At 40.3% G+C, this 14,374-nt stretch overlaps 1 protein-coding gene and 1 long non-coding RNA gene across 7 annotated transcripts in view; both read left to right on the forward strand.

Moving 5' to 3' along the window:
* fstl5 (follistatin-like 5) overlaps nt 1-3,186 on the forward strand; it is a 213,050-nt gene extending 209,864 nt beyond the window's left edge. For all 4 annotated transcript variants that reach the window (XM_074649147.1, XM_074649144.1, XM_074649146.1 and 1 more), the window contains one exon: nt 203-3,186. In XM_074649147.1, the coding sequence (XP_074505248.1) occupies nt 203-905 (703 nt within the window). In that variant the 3' untranslated portion in view covers nt 906-3,186. The remainder of the gene's footprint in view (nt 1-202) is intronic.
* Nucleotides 3,187-4,704: 1,518 nt separating this feature from the next.
* On the forward strand, nt 4,705-11,368 carry LOC141775612 (uncharacterized). 3 transcript variants are annotated; one of them, XR_012595632.1, is made up of 4 exons: nt 4,705-4,895; nt 4,948-5,266; nt 8,961-9,065; nt 10,406-11,368. It is a non-coding gene; the product is annotated as an uncharacterized LOC141775612 (long non-coding RNA). The 3 variants fall into 3 exon arrangements; XR_012595633.1 differs by lacking the exons at nt 8,961-9,065; nt 10,406-11,368 and adding an exon at nt 6,578-6,956; XR_012595634.1 differs by lacking the exons at nt 8,961-9,065; nt 10,406-11,368 and having other exon boundaries at nt 4,948-4,997; nt 5,034-5,129.
* The last annotated feature ends 3,006 nt before the right edge of the window (nt 11,369-14,374 follow it).

Here is a 14,374-nt window from a genome sequence, read left to right on the forward strand (position 1 = left end):
TCTGGCAAACAAACAATTTAAATTGGTGTCTGCACAATATTTCATGGCAATCCATCCAATAATTGTTGAGATATATCAGTCTGGACCAAAGTGGAGACCAACTGACCGACGTGGGTAAACAATCCGTCCTAATTTGGGGTTTACAAGAAGACAAAATGTGTTATTGATTAAATAATTTTCTTTGTTTTTCTATTGTCTACAGATTTGGCCTCATCCTTCACCGGAATGAGCCTGTCCTCCACAAGATCGACCTGGAGACGACGTCGTATGTGAAAAACATCAGCTTACGGGAGTACAACTGCATCCCCAAGTCCGTAGCCTATACCCATCTCGGCGGCTACTACTTTGTCAACTGCAGGCCCGACTCCACCGGCGCCACGCAGCCACAGCTCATCTTGGACAGTGTGACAGATAGTGTGGTCGGCCAAAACCGCGACGTCACCGGCTCTCCATACGTGTCTCCGGACGGCCACTACTTGGTCACCGTCGACGACGGCGACGGCCTGATGAGGATCCAGGTGATCTCGGAGCGGGGTGAGATCCAGGAGCCCTTCGACATCCACACCAACCTCCACCTGTCTGATCTGGCCTTCCAGCGCTCCTTCACGGAGATCCACCAGTACAACGTGTTCGGCAGCTCCGGCCGTCAAACTGACGCGCTGTTTGTTGAGCTGAGCAGCGGCAAAGTGAAGATGATCAAGAGCTTGAAAGAGGCCACCAGGTCGTTCGAGTGGCCGTGGAGCAGTAGGAACAGGGTAATGGCGGGCAGCGGACTGTTCGGACAGTACCTCATGACCCCGTCCAGAGAGTCCCTCTTCATCCTGGACGGACGGCTCAACAAGCTCAACTGTGAGATCACTGATGTCCTCAAAGGCAACGTGGTGGTCTGGGTCGGGGAGTCTTAGGTCCTAACATCAAGACCCAATGAGCTTTCTTTTCCTCAAAGGTACTGTTGCACTGAATTCTGTTGCAGATTTTTTAATTTTGTGGGAACGCGATAGTGAATACCACAGATTCAGAAACCAAATTGACCATTTGTAAGTCCATTGGATGAGGGACTGTCATCCACAAAAAAACAAAAAAAAAGCGAAGGAGTAATTGATTGATATTGTCTTAAAGCCAAGTTTAAATCTTTTGTTTTCCACTGGGTGGTTCACGTTTAAACATAAAGTTGCTTGCTGGTAATCTTTTTCAGGAAAAATTGGTATGAATCCGTAAATATGTGCAACTTTGCATTATTATTCTCAATTGGTTGTATTCAGTGTGTGGGAATGCTGTAGATAATCTCTGAACAAACTAATATTTAAGTGAATTGGCAGAAATAGATATATATATATACTGTATATGTCCGGATTGTAATTTTAAGTTTGCCCATCCCGAACTTTTTCCTGTGCCTTCAAGGAAAATTCCCCTCCATCAGAGGAATTAGCGTAATTATCCCCAGTGTGACTGCAGACTACGCCTCCTCCTTTGACCCCTCCATTCGTGGTGAGCGTCGTTCCTCACAAACGTACCGCTCTCGTCTATCAGTCCGTCCAACGCAGCCGATTCAGTCTAATTAAAAGGAGCCCTTGCTGTGATCCCATCCTGTTTGAAGTGGAGACCGAGTGTTTCATTACTCATTGTAACCTTTGATCTGAAATTATAACCAGCGTTGGAAGGTTTTGAATATCTATATTGTTTTTTCCTTTTTTAGTCCAAAGCAGAAAAATGAAGTGGCAATGTTAGTTAAATTGTACTAGCTTTATACACTACACATTGTGTAATTTCAAAATGTTCCTTAGCGATGAGTCGATAGAGCGCTCGTGTGTGAAGAAAAATCATAACTTTCATATCCCTGGACCAAAAAAAAAAGATAAAGACAGCATTTTAGAGTGTAATAGAGTGAACTGTTGAACAACATGCACTGACAGCATGTTTCAAGTGGATGTTTTAATGTTAAAGCTAGCACACTGAGGGAGTGGGGTAGTTGTATTGTGTAGAGAGGGTCTTTGAATATGATAAACTTTCTGGATGCTCCCGCGGTAGACACGTAGCTGGCGAGTCAACGAAACAGTTTCCTAACTGGACACATTTCTATGCATTTTCACCCTAGCACTCTATGACTCTATGAATCACAATGGGCAACTGTATCTCCAATTTAGTAAGGACTTTTAATGTGTACAGATTATATAAAGTCATTCCTGTTAAATCTTTCTCGTATATATTTTGATTTTAGTTTCTTTTCTTTCCCCTGTCACACGACCTTTTAAACCCGACTGTACTGATGATGATGACCTCTGACCTTTTCTCTCTTTACGGTGGAAACTGCTTATAGTGATCACGTCTGTCCGGGTCTAATTGATCACTATAAGCGGATGATTATTATAACCCAATTTTTTGTTGTTGTGCATCATTTCTAATGCAGATTATCATCTAATTGACATTTGTATATTTATTACATGAACACAAAGTAATGAAACGGACTGTTTTACTGGCTCGCTGTTAATTTATTCAGCCTTTTCCGTCGCCAAGGGTGAAGCATCGCCGTTTTTTTGGCCAGCTTTACAGTGCGAGCGTGCATGCAGAACGGCGCCCCTTTGCCGGGGCTCCTTGCTCGCTTACTCGGTAGTGGCATGGAGGAAGAAGGGCGCCGGTCTGCATTACCTGACCAGGCATTATGAATCCACTTGACAAACCACAGGTGCTTTCCCCGTGCACACTCATTTTTAAAACAAAACAAAAATTCAATAAACGCTAGTATAACATAGTTTTAAAATTGTTTTTCCATATGTTGTCATGTATGAAAAGACCCAAAATGAACACTGTAAGCGGACTTCTTGATTACTAAAAGCGAATTATTTAAACAGCGTTTGTATAGGAATGATTCTGTCACTGTAACCGTGATCACTATAAAGCGGTTTCCACTGTATTTATGTCCTGTACATAGCGGCTGACTGTGAGTCCATTAGTTTCCCATTAAATGTACAGATTCACGCAGGTTTCTCTTCATAATCAATCCTTTTTAAGAAATTAAAACACTGTCATTATCAACATCTTGTAACCCCGAGCACATTGTGATCACAAACACCGCTTTCACCCCCCACATAGCCATGTCTTGTATGTTCCTTCATGTGATTGTTATTTATATAGAGAAAACACGCTTGTCATTTTACCCAACAATAAAAACTAGACCATGAAAAACAAGTGTTATATCGTCTGTTTTTCCTCATTAAAACAAGCTTTTATGCTGCCGGTACGCAGACAAATCATGCATTGACAAGTTTCCTTTAGGAGTTAACGCAGCCTGTTGCCATTTATTATGCTACAAGAGATGCTACAAGAACAAGGTCAAGACTCTGTTGTCCCCTTTGGGTTCATTTATCTTGCAGAGAGACATGCAGTAAAATGTATGATTATAATTAGCTAACAAAGAAAATACAATTGTAAGACTTGAAGAGAAAGAAAAACAGACTGAATTCAGGAGAGCAGGGCAGTATTGTGAATCATTATGTAGTCAGTTTATGACAAATATGTTAAAATAATTTACAAGGAAAATGTGATTGACCTTAACATGATTCAACTTATGACTGCCTGAAGGCTCAATGACAAATATCCATCACTATTTAAGATACACTTCCTTGTATAATTATATTTTGATATTTTAGACACTCTTTGTTTGACCTGGGAAGAAATGTGGGGAGTTCATTTTACAGTTTAACAACTGAATTATGGCTCACCTGCCACTGCTAAACAGAATACAACTTGTTAGAGCAATGTATAAAAATAAAAGTTTATAAAATACTAAAACACTGAAGCATTAAAACCACTAAGAGCAACTAAGGCCATTGAAAATAAGTACATCTTGAGGCTTTAAAAACATAAAAACCTTAAAATGAATCCTGTATTTGACAGGTAGCCAGTGCAGGGATGCTAGTACTGGTGTGATGTGGTCTCTTTTTTGAATACAAGTCGCTGCACTATTCTGCACCAACTGCAGGCGAGATCTGTTTGTCAAATTTTAGTGCAGAGTCAAAGATAATACTTTGCATGGGCATGAAGGTCATTGGCACTAAATTACTTCCTATACTTCCTGTGGTGTTGGGGGATGAAAAACATCACTTCTGTCTTGTTATCGTTCAACTGAAACAGTTTTTTGCCATCCAACATTTCACATCCTGGAGGCACTTAAGGATGGATGAGAGGATTTTTTTTTTTTTTTTTAATTTATTTTATTTTTATTTTTTACTTTATAAATGTACCCCTGACATGAGCAGTTTTTGTATGTATATACTGTTAATGTACTTATATTTTCTATCAGTGTGAATGTGGAGCTGAACCTGTAAAGGAGTTAGTGCCATGGGAGGACAGTAGGGGGGGGGCTACCACTGGAGAAGGTGACCTGAGATGACACCACAGAAGAAGAAGGTTAACAGGCAAGTCACGTGTACACGTCTCGAGACGCCATCAGTTAGTACTGATAGCATTCCAGAGTGTTCTCCGTCCTTGTTAAGAAACGACAGACGGTTCTAGAAAATTTCAGAGTGTTCAGGTGAATTCTGTCCTTGTTAAGAAACCACCGACTGTGAAGATAAGGTGTCTGCTGTTGAGGAGAGATGGACGGCTCAGACACAACCGTGACAGTAGGAGGCCGTCAGACTCCCAAGTCGGTGGGGGGGGGGGGGGCACCTGTGAGTGGGGAAATCCAGCTGGTCCAGACAGGTAAGCTGGAGGTCCTGAGGTGGAGAGGGGACAGTCTGAACAGCTTTCCACCAAGTTTACATTTAACCCAGAACTCCTTCTGACTAGGAGTGGAGCTAACCAGGGCCTCGGGCAGTCCAGTCCAGATGTCCTGCGGTTGACCGGGTGACGGTGCTCCATGGTGACGGTGTTACATGGTGACAGCGGGTTCCATGGTGACAGCGGGTTCCAAGGTGACGGTGTTCCATGGTGACGGCGGGTTCAAAGGTGACAGTGTTCCATGGTGACGGTGTTCCATGATGACGGTGTGTTCCATGGTGACGGCGGGTTCCATGGTGACGGCAGGTTCAAAGGTGACGGTGTTCCATGATGACAGTGTGTTCCATGGTGACGGTGTTCCATGGTGACAGCGGGTTCCATGGCGACGGTGTTCCATGGTGACGGCGGTGTTCCATGGTGACTGCGGGTTCCACTGTGATCAAAGATTCTAGAATCCGCTCTTCATCTTCGATTTGGAACAAGATGGACATCCTCTCCCTTTCCTTTCACGTCGAGGGATGTTCAGCTGGTGCATCCGGATGGTGAGGTGAGTGGAGAAAATACAGATGATGACAGCTACAGTAGAAAAGGTGTTGTTTGTTTGTGATTGAAGTTCAGGTTAACTAAGCAAACTTAAAAAAATAAATTAAAAAAAACACTAAAATCTGATCAGAAGAAAACACTACAATAAGCCAGATGATGCACAGATGAAGTGGCTGCCCTAAACCATCTTTCCATCTCTTTATATTATCATTATATATATATTTATATATTTAGGTATGGTGTGCCATAAAAAGTAATGAAAGTGGTAAAATAAAGTCTGTAGTATGTCATAAAAAATTTCATAAAAGTCATTCATTAGTATTTCATACAAAATCTGAATAAAGTCATAGTATAATATGTCAGAAAAGTCATAAAAAATATCATAGTATAGTATGCCATTAAAAGGTCATAGTATAATATGTCAAAATGTTGAAAAATGTCATGAAAAAGTCACAATATAGTATGTCAAAAATGTCATAAAAGTTATAGTATAGGCCTGCACTAGGATGTGCCATAACATTGTTTAATATTGCGATGATGATACAACTTGCGATAAATAAACAAATATGAAAGTGTGCATGTTAACTATACTTATGTCAGCCTGGTTGTCTTTAAATTCAGAACTGGATTAGAATTGAATATTTTCAATATACTATACAATTACTTTTTTATGACTTTTCGACATACTATACTATGACTTTTTTATCACTTTTTTCGACATACCATACTATGACTTTTTTATTTTTTTCGACAGACTATATTATGATTTTTTTTTTCGACATACTATACTATGACTTTTTTAGACATACTACACAATGTCCTTTTTTATAATTTTTTTCGACATACCATACTATGATTTTTTTTATTTTTTTCGACTTACCATACTATGACTTTTTTATGGCTTTTTTCGACATACTATACTGACTTTTTTTGACATACTATATTATGATTTTTTTTTCGACATACTGTACTATGACTTTTTTTTTACTTTTTTCGACATTCAATACTGACGTTTTTTTCCGACATACTATACTATGACTTTTTTATCCCTTTTTTCTACATACCATTCAATGACTTTTTTATTTTTTTCGACTTTTTTCGACTTTTTTTTTTGACATACTATACTATGACTTTTTTCTACATACTATACTATGACTTTTTTTTTCGACATATTATACTATGACTTTTTTCTACATACTATACTATGACTTTTTTTTCGACATACTATACTATGACTTTTTTTTGACATATTATACTTGGTGTAATTGAGGGCCTTGAAAATTCTGTTGGCCTTTTTCTACTGCTGGGTGTAAAGTTCATCCATGGATGGCAATGATGCAGCCAGTCAGGATACTCTCAATAGCGCACCTGTAGAAGTAAGTCCATATTCAACCTCCTCTGCCTGCGGAGGAAGAAGAGCTGTTGTCCGTCTGTCTTAGTAATTGTTTCTGTGTGGTGACTCCAAGTCAGATCCTCACTGATGTGAACCCAAAGGAACATGAAGCTGCTGACTCTCTCCATCGTAGTCCCTTTGATGTATGTAGATAGGGGCTTGTCTTTTCCCCTGTAATAGTATAGTGCAGCAAAGTTTCCCTCCTTTCCTTAAACTACATTTGTCTTTGATAAAAATAATGTTTTGGGGACTTTTTAATCCAGTTTGTGTTTGCTGACCCAAATAAAACTTGCACAGTGAAAAACTATTTCTTCTTTTTAATGAAATATTTTAAAATTAGCTCATCTGCAAAAAAAAAAAAAGTCTACTATCTACTCCCCACTCCTTTAAAGGCCATATTCATTCACTGCATTTTTATCAAATTCCCATCCTTGAAAGACAAATTCTGTGTATCAACAATGAAATGTAATTTTCTTTCTCTGCTGAAAACATTCAACGTGTTTGTATTTCACCACAGCTAACACTTTCAGGCAGTGTGTTATTTCCCCCCTGGGCTTATTCATCTTTAAAATGTATGTGGCTGCAGGTTGTGTCAGGTGTTTTGATAAAAGGATCCTCCAAACTGCACAAGGCTGTACACTTATCTACGAAATCCATGTGGAGAGGTACTTCCATCTGAACAACCCCTACATCAGATAGGCCTCTTCCACTGATAATGAAAACCCACCGCATTCAACCACGTTTATGACAAAGGAGAACAATGTTCTCACTTTCTCTGCTTCTGTATTTACAAAATGAATGATTTATGGTGTCTTAAAGATGTGGAACTATTTCTGAGACTAAGGGCGCTTTCACAAGCCAACACTGAGACAATTTAGGCAAATTTGTTTTAATGCAACTCATTTCTTTAACGCATTAACTCAACTTGCAATTTTTAGTTTGTAGCGGGCTCAGTTTTAAATCTAGAGTGAAGATACTAGCATCATATAAAACTAAAAAGTTTAAGGAATCCATTGGTACCAACCATATCATACTAGCTTGTCGTGAAAGAGGTTAAATAAAGCTCCAAACTTACACTAAATTTTGGCGAGGAAAAACTGGCATGGCCATTTTCAAAGTGGTCCCTTGACCTCTGACCTCAAGATATGTGAATGAAAATGGGTTCTATGGGTACCCACGAGTCTCCCCTTTACAGACATGCCCACTTTATGATAATCACATGCAGTTTGGGGCAAGTCGTAGTCAAGTCAGCACACTGACACACTGACAGCTGTTGTTGCCTGTTGGGCTGCAGTTTGCCATGTTATGATTTGAGCATATGTGTTATGCTAAATGCAGTACCTGTGAGGGTTTCTGGACAATATTTGTCATTGTTTTGTGTTGTTAATTGATTTACAATAATAAATATATACACACATTAGCATAAAGCAAGGATATTTGTCCACTCCCATGTTGATAAGAGTATTAAATACTTGACAAATCTCCCTCTAAGGTACATTTTGAACAGATAAAAAAATGTGTGATTAATCATGATTAATTCTATTCAATTGACAGCCCTAATTATTTAACTATAGCCGTCAGGAAAATGTAAGAAAGTACAATATTTCTCTCTAAAATATAGGGGAAGGGAAAAATAAGTACAGCAGTATAAATTGCATGTACATCCTTTTATACAGCAGTATAAAAGGATGTACATACATCAGTATAAATGTGTACATGAAAGCCTTTGAAGGCACTTTTGTTGCCGATGACAGGCCTGCGGTTATTCACCGGAGATCAACCGAGCCGAAGCATCGGTGCAAAAGTGTGCAGCCCGTTCTCATGATCACCATGCCCCCCTGCGCTCCTGATAAACGCTCCCTAATGCATTCCTCCCCCCACCGCTCCCAATTTATATTCATCTCCGAGTCACACAGGCTGGTAGTTTATATTAATATTCTTCCTTACAGAATCCCCTTTAATAAAACAGCCATGTGAATAGAAAAGAGGTCCTGGCAGTTCCTTAATTATCTATTGTCAGTCCTTTATCTTCTCCCAGTCACATGGGAGGGCCTCGGACCCCACCCCACCGCACACTCGCCTCCATCAGGAGAATATAGCACCGCGCTCTATATTACTCCATTCATAAGGCGAGCAGCGTAATCATGTCGCTGGCTCCTTAATCATGTTGCCGGGGGCCTGCCAGCAGTACAACCTCTGTGCTCTATTCGTACCGAGGCACCTGATGACTGATTGAGGCCACTGGTGGTGCTGCACCTTGTGCCGGTTGTAGGTCCTCATCCTGCCTCTTTCTCTCTGCCTCAAGAATAATCAGTGCAACCTTCTGTGTGGCGGCGAATGGTAGCAGTTAGAAAATGGGATTTTCTCTCAGGGACACAAGCCTTCCTCAACTGCAAAATGGACTTGTCATGTAAATATAGATGGGTTTTAATTACACTTAAAAAAACAAACATGCATTTTGGATAAATTACAGGATGTCTAAATTTTGCTCATCTCTGGGGTGATTATTTTCTATGTTTAAGACGTCAGAAAAGCGTGTAAAAATATCCATTACAACCCAATGTGATGCCTTAAAATTACTTTTTTCATCTGACCAACAATCCAAAAACCCCAAGATATTCAATTAACAATAATTAGAACATAACAAGAGTCTACAGCCATGCTACCAATACTTAGCATTTAGCTCAAATCACAACACTTTCTAACATAATCATGCTCACAATGGCTCATTCTAAGGTAATAAAAATGCAACGATTCCTATTATCGGGTGATTATACACTAAAAAAAACATACTTATTAATATTATATTCCATTTCTGCCAATAGATCCTCCTAATTGTTACACACTGGTCCTTTAAAGTTAGGATAGGTCGTCGGGCAGCGAGTGTCGTGAGAGTTTTTGTAAGTTTTTTCAGATTTGCGGGTTACCTTCTAGACACGACCTGGCGACTCACAGCTAACGGTGAAAACTATGGCAACGGCACTGACAGAGCTAAGAGTTCCGCGATGGATATATAGATAGAGTTATCAGCTGTAAACGCCATATGAGAGCAGTGCAGAGTGGCGGCCGTGACATGCACTAAAAGCGCTCACAACCAGCCCGTCTATGTCAACAAAGTAAAGAACGGAGAGCTCGGATTACAACACACAGAGGGAGAGTGACTTCATTCTCTGCTCAGGTAGACATTACTCCTCTATATCTTTACATAGCAAATAGTTGTTTTCCGCTATATTAATGCTCTGGATATCGTATAGAGCACCTTTAAAGATGTTAAGAGGACACATTTAGCTAATGAATATTGTGATGGATTAATCTTCTGTCGTCTGATCAACTGTTTTAGCACCATTGGAGTTCATGAAGTTAAACATCCGCATTTAAACCTCAGTTCTTGTATTTTATTGCATTTTTCAAAATTGAGACATGTTCTTTTAAAAAGAAATGGATAATATAAAACTTTAAAACCCTCACTGTCTTTTCGGATCTCATCTGGATCTCCTCTAAGTTTTGGCTTCCTTCAACAGATGTGACTTTTAGGAGTTTTTGCTCATTAAGCCAGAGTTTAACGGTCCGTCAGGGAGTTCAGGGATGCCTGTCTGTGCAAATAACTTTTTTTAAAGGTCATTTGGTAGATCTTTCACATTTTAACTTACTGGATAATGATGACTGGAGATGCTTAATATTTCTGATTATTTTTATCGTCTTTTTAATACTATTTATATGCATTTTTTAATTATTTTTTCATATGCAAAGTCAAGGACATATGGTGATGGCAGCAGCCCAGGATGTGGTTAAAGGTGCTGACTGCAGACGCCTCGTCACCCTTTAGTTGTCCTATTGTCATGCTGAGCTGGCTGTCATGCCACTGAGGCCTGTGGACGCCTGTGGACGCTCAGCAGTGATGGGGACGCAGGCAGAATCCTGTCATCCAGACACGGCCGACTGATCCCGTCCTGATAGCGCCCAGGTCGACCATGACAGGAGCAACCACCTCCGCTTAGCATGCACCTTGTCTGTCCTTTTGCTGTTTAGTGTGCTGCGAAAAGGCAGCAGAGGGAGCGCTCCTCAAGGACGACCCGGGAAGGAAAAAAACAGGCGGAAAAAGTTAAACTCGGAGCTCTTCCTCAACAGTTTTTTACACCTTTCCTGCCACATTTTGTCCGAGTATGGAGTAAAACATCAGTGCTGTCTGACCAGAAATTCACAGCACTGTGTTCGTTTGTGTCATGCTGTACTGGTTTCAGCACATTGTAGCCTGCAGGGTTTTTATTTTCAACCATAGGATTCAACCTGAGCCCTATGAAATTAACTCCTATCCACAACTGACACTTTCTGTCTGTTTTGCTCTTCCGTGAACCAGAAGGTAAAAGAAAATCCAATCTAACTTTATTTCCTGTCTTTGAGGAGGCATCAACAGATCCAGCCCCTCCGCATCTAGTAAACATTGATGCTCAGGATGCGACAGCATCATGGAACAAATTGGACTGGCCTATCACAATCCCTGTAGCGCTGTTTATTCAACATCGATTCATCTATCTACAGCAAACAATTTTGATAATCAAATAATCATTTATTTTTAAGCAAAAATGGCAAAAACTAATTGGTTCCAGCTTCTCAAATGTGAGTATTTTTGTGTTTGTAATTCTCTTCTATAATAAACTGACTATATTTGGCTTTTGACCTGTTTTAAAAGCCCCCCTTAACCCTCCAAAACAATCTGAATATGGAGCTCATTTTTCACTTTAAAACTTTAATATTGATAATTATGTCTCTACAAAAAACTCTGTGTTCCCGCTGTGCATCTTCAGGGTTCAACCAAAGACATTTAAGATGCAGAACAACCTAAAATTAAAACTGTAAATGTATTTTGCCCAACGTCTGTCCACACTCCTTTGAACATGGAGCCTTTGAACAGTCAGAAACTTAGCCCTGCAGTTCCATCTCAACTTTTACGCAAACACGGGTGCGTTCAGGATCTTGAGCCCCTTCAAAGCATGAAATGATCATCACATTTCTGTAAACAAGCTGTGCAGCATATTCAAAATACATTTGTGGTCAAATGACTGCATTGTGGTTGTTGTATCTCATCACTGCAGACTTCTGACTACACGGTCAGGGATATCCAGCTGGGATGTTTGTGGGAAATAAGGTTGATGTATTTTAGCGGTCTCTATGTTGATACACTGCTAAGAATCTGTTTGATTTGTCTGCTTGGATGTTTTCAGGGGATGCATTTGATGTTAGATTTTCTGTGAAAGTGCAACTCTGTTGTTTATTCAGCCATGGAGGATTATTGCTGCTCATGCTAATTGCCGGCCGCGACAGCAACGCTGGTATTGCTTTCACCTTGTAAATGTACCTTCTAAATCTGTGTGTGTCATCATGGCAAAATTTTTTTCATTTATGTTCATCTGTTTTTTCTGGTAAGTACATTACAGACAACCCTGTTTTTCACTAGCCAGCTCCACCCTCTTGTCCAAATATGGTCACTTTTAGCTCCAAAAATCAAAGATGGCCAAAGACAGCCAAAATGCCAAAACCCGAGGCTTCAAAACGGCAGTCCACAAACCAAATGGTGACGTCACGGTGACTACGTCCACTTCTTATATACACTCTGTGATTTATATGCTGTATTTACAGTACAAAAGTCAAAATAAACTACTACAACATGAGAACACATTCACTGACAAATACTGGCGGCTCTCTTCAAGGGAGAAGCGTCAAGGTGTGCCCAAAAAGTCGCTTGACTTTTTGACCCCAAATCCAGCTAGAAAGTTGCTAAATTGGTAACGATGCATTGGAACTGAAGGGACTGTCCACACGGATATCACATCATTAACATCGCAGCATCATCAATCTGTACCAAAAATTCACACTCAGTGGACATCACCAATGTAGGTAGTAGAGGTAGACTGATTCATTAGTTTGGCCAAATAATTGGCGCCGATAGGATGTTTTACAAATTATCGTTATCGAAGGAACTGAGCTTCGATAGTGGCCGATGGCTGTGCAGCCGCCACCAGTCACGTGGGGACGTACTTCGCCGTTTTGCATGGAGTCTTCATACAAAAGGTCAACGTAAAGGGGAAGAAAAAAGTTATCTCACGAATATATAACTTAAAACTATTAGCTTTTTCCTGCTCCAAATTATCGTTTTTATCTCGGCAAATATCTGTATGAACTGGCTTCAAGTTAAATCTCTCTCATCTTGTATCGATCATTTAGACATTTAACGTCTATCATCGATTTGACTGACTGTCCATCTGGACACTACAGCTTTCAGACCACACTGTGTGACCTTGGAAAAAAAACAACCGGCAGACTAAAATCAGTCAGACAAAGCATTGAAACACGCTACTGCATGTTCTGTTTCTTCCTCATTTCCATGCAGGCAGTAAAAAAACCTCTGAAATGTGTTCACCGTTTCACAAATCATGGAAGGCCTCCATCTTTAGACGTCTCTCTCCACTAGAGCAGGAGGCCATCTTTACACCCAGGCCCCGGCGGATCGGGCCGTTGGCCAGCCGGTCGTCATTAGGAGAATTTACTTCTCGCTGCCTGCCGCTGCGGAGCGGAGGACCAGATGTGATGCCCGTCTCCTGGGTTGCCAAACACAGCGAGACGCATCCTGCACCAGGGGAAAGCATTCTAGAGAGCTGCTCTATCACTGCCAGGAGGAAACATCGCACAGCTCTCTCCAGCTTGACGGCTCTTAGCCAAAGAGCCAGCTGTTGAGAGAGGAAGTCTGAGTGCACGGAGAAGAAGAAGTCCTGTGGTTTTTTTAGGCTGAGAGGGACTCCTCCAATATGTAAAGCTCTCCAGTGAAGGGACTGCAGAAGTGAGTGAGGATATTCACTTAAATTCACCTTTGTTGCATCTACTCTATCTCTCTCTCTGTCTGCACGTCTTAAATTCACTAGGACGTTCATCGAAAGTACCTCGTGTTCCTGTTAAGTGAATACATTTACAGAGATGTGAAGCTACAGTCAAGCTTATGGTTGGAAACAAGAAGCGGCATGGCTGGTGTTTTCCACACGTTTTTAGATGCTGCATGCGAACGGCCTGGTAAAGTACACGTTTTATTGTGGTGTCTACATATTTTTCTGTGACTTAAAGTTTTCTTCAAATACCGGATGATTTTGTTGTGATCTCGATATGAAAACATTTCCCTGTAAACTGTCTGATTCTCAAGAGTTTAATGTAGAAATCATTAATAATCAGCAGAAATGAGAATCGCAGAACAAAGACTGGAAAAATTAGGAAGTAATTCAAGGTCAACACTAAGATTTTTTTATACTTTAATTTGAAGAAAAAAAAAAAAATCAATCCAACCCACTCCTTTAATTTAATCGAATGAAAGTTTGCAAGGAAATTTAGTTGTGTTGCTTCACCAAAAGGAAAAGGTAGGCCTCTCTAACCAGCTGAGATCAACTCTCATTCATATTCACTTATAAAACTATAGTCATGAACAGCATCAAGAGCCGGATCATACTCAGACTGGCTCTATTATAAAATGGCGTGACTGGATGTAAACAACTTCTTGATCTGGGCAGGGAGCCAGGCCGGGGGGAAAAAAATCATGCTGCAGCAGAAGGGATATTTTTCAGTAATGTAATGAAGAAAAGAATGTATATATTTTCTCACTGGCACCCAAGTGTTTTGTTTTTTTAATTACACAGTATGGTTAACACATACGGGTTCAATAAATCATTAAAGTTAACA

The sequence above is a fragment of the Sebastes fasciatus genome, chromosome 10, assembly GCF_043250625.1.
Source record: "Sebastes fasciatus isolate fSebFas1 chromosome 10, fSebFas1.pri, whole genome shotgun sequence".
Classification (NCBI taxonomy): Eukaryota; Metazoa; Chordata; class Actinopteri; order Perciformes; family Sebastidae; genus Sebastes; species Sebastes fasciatus.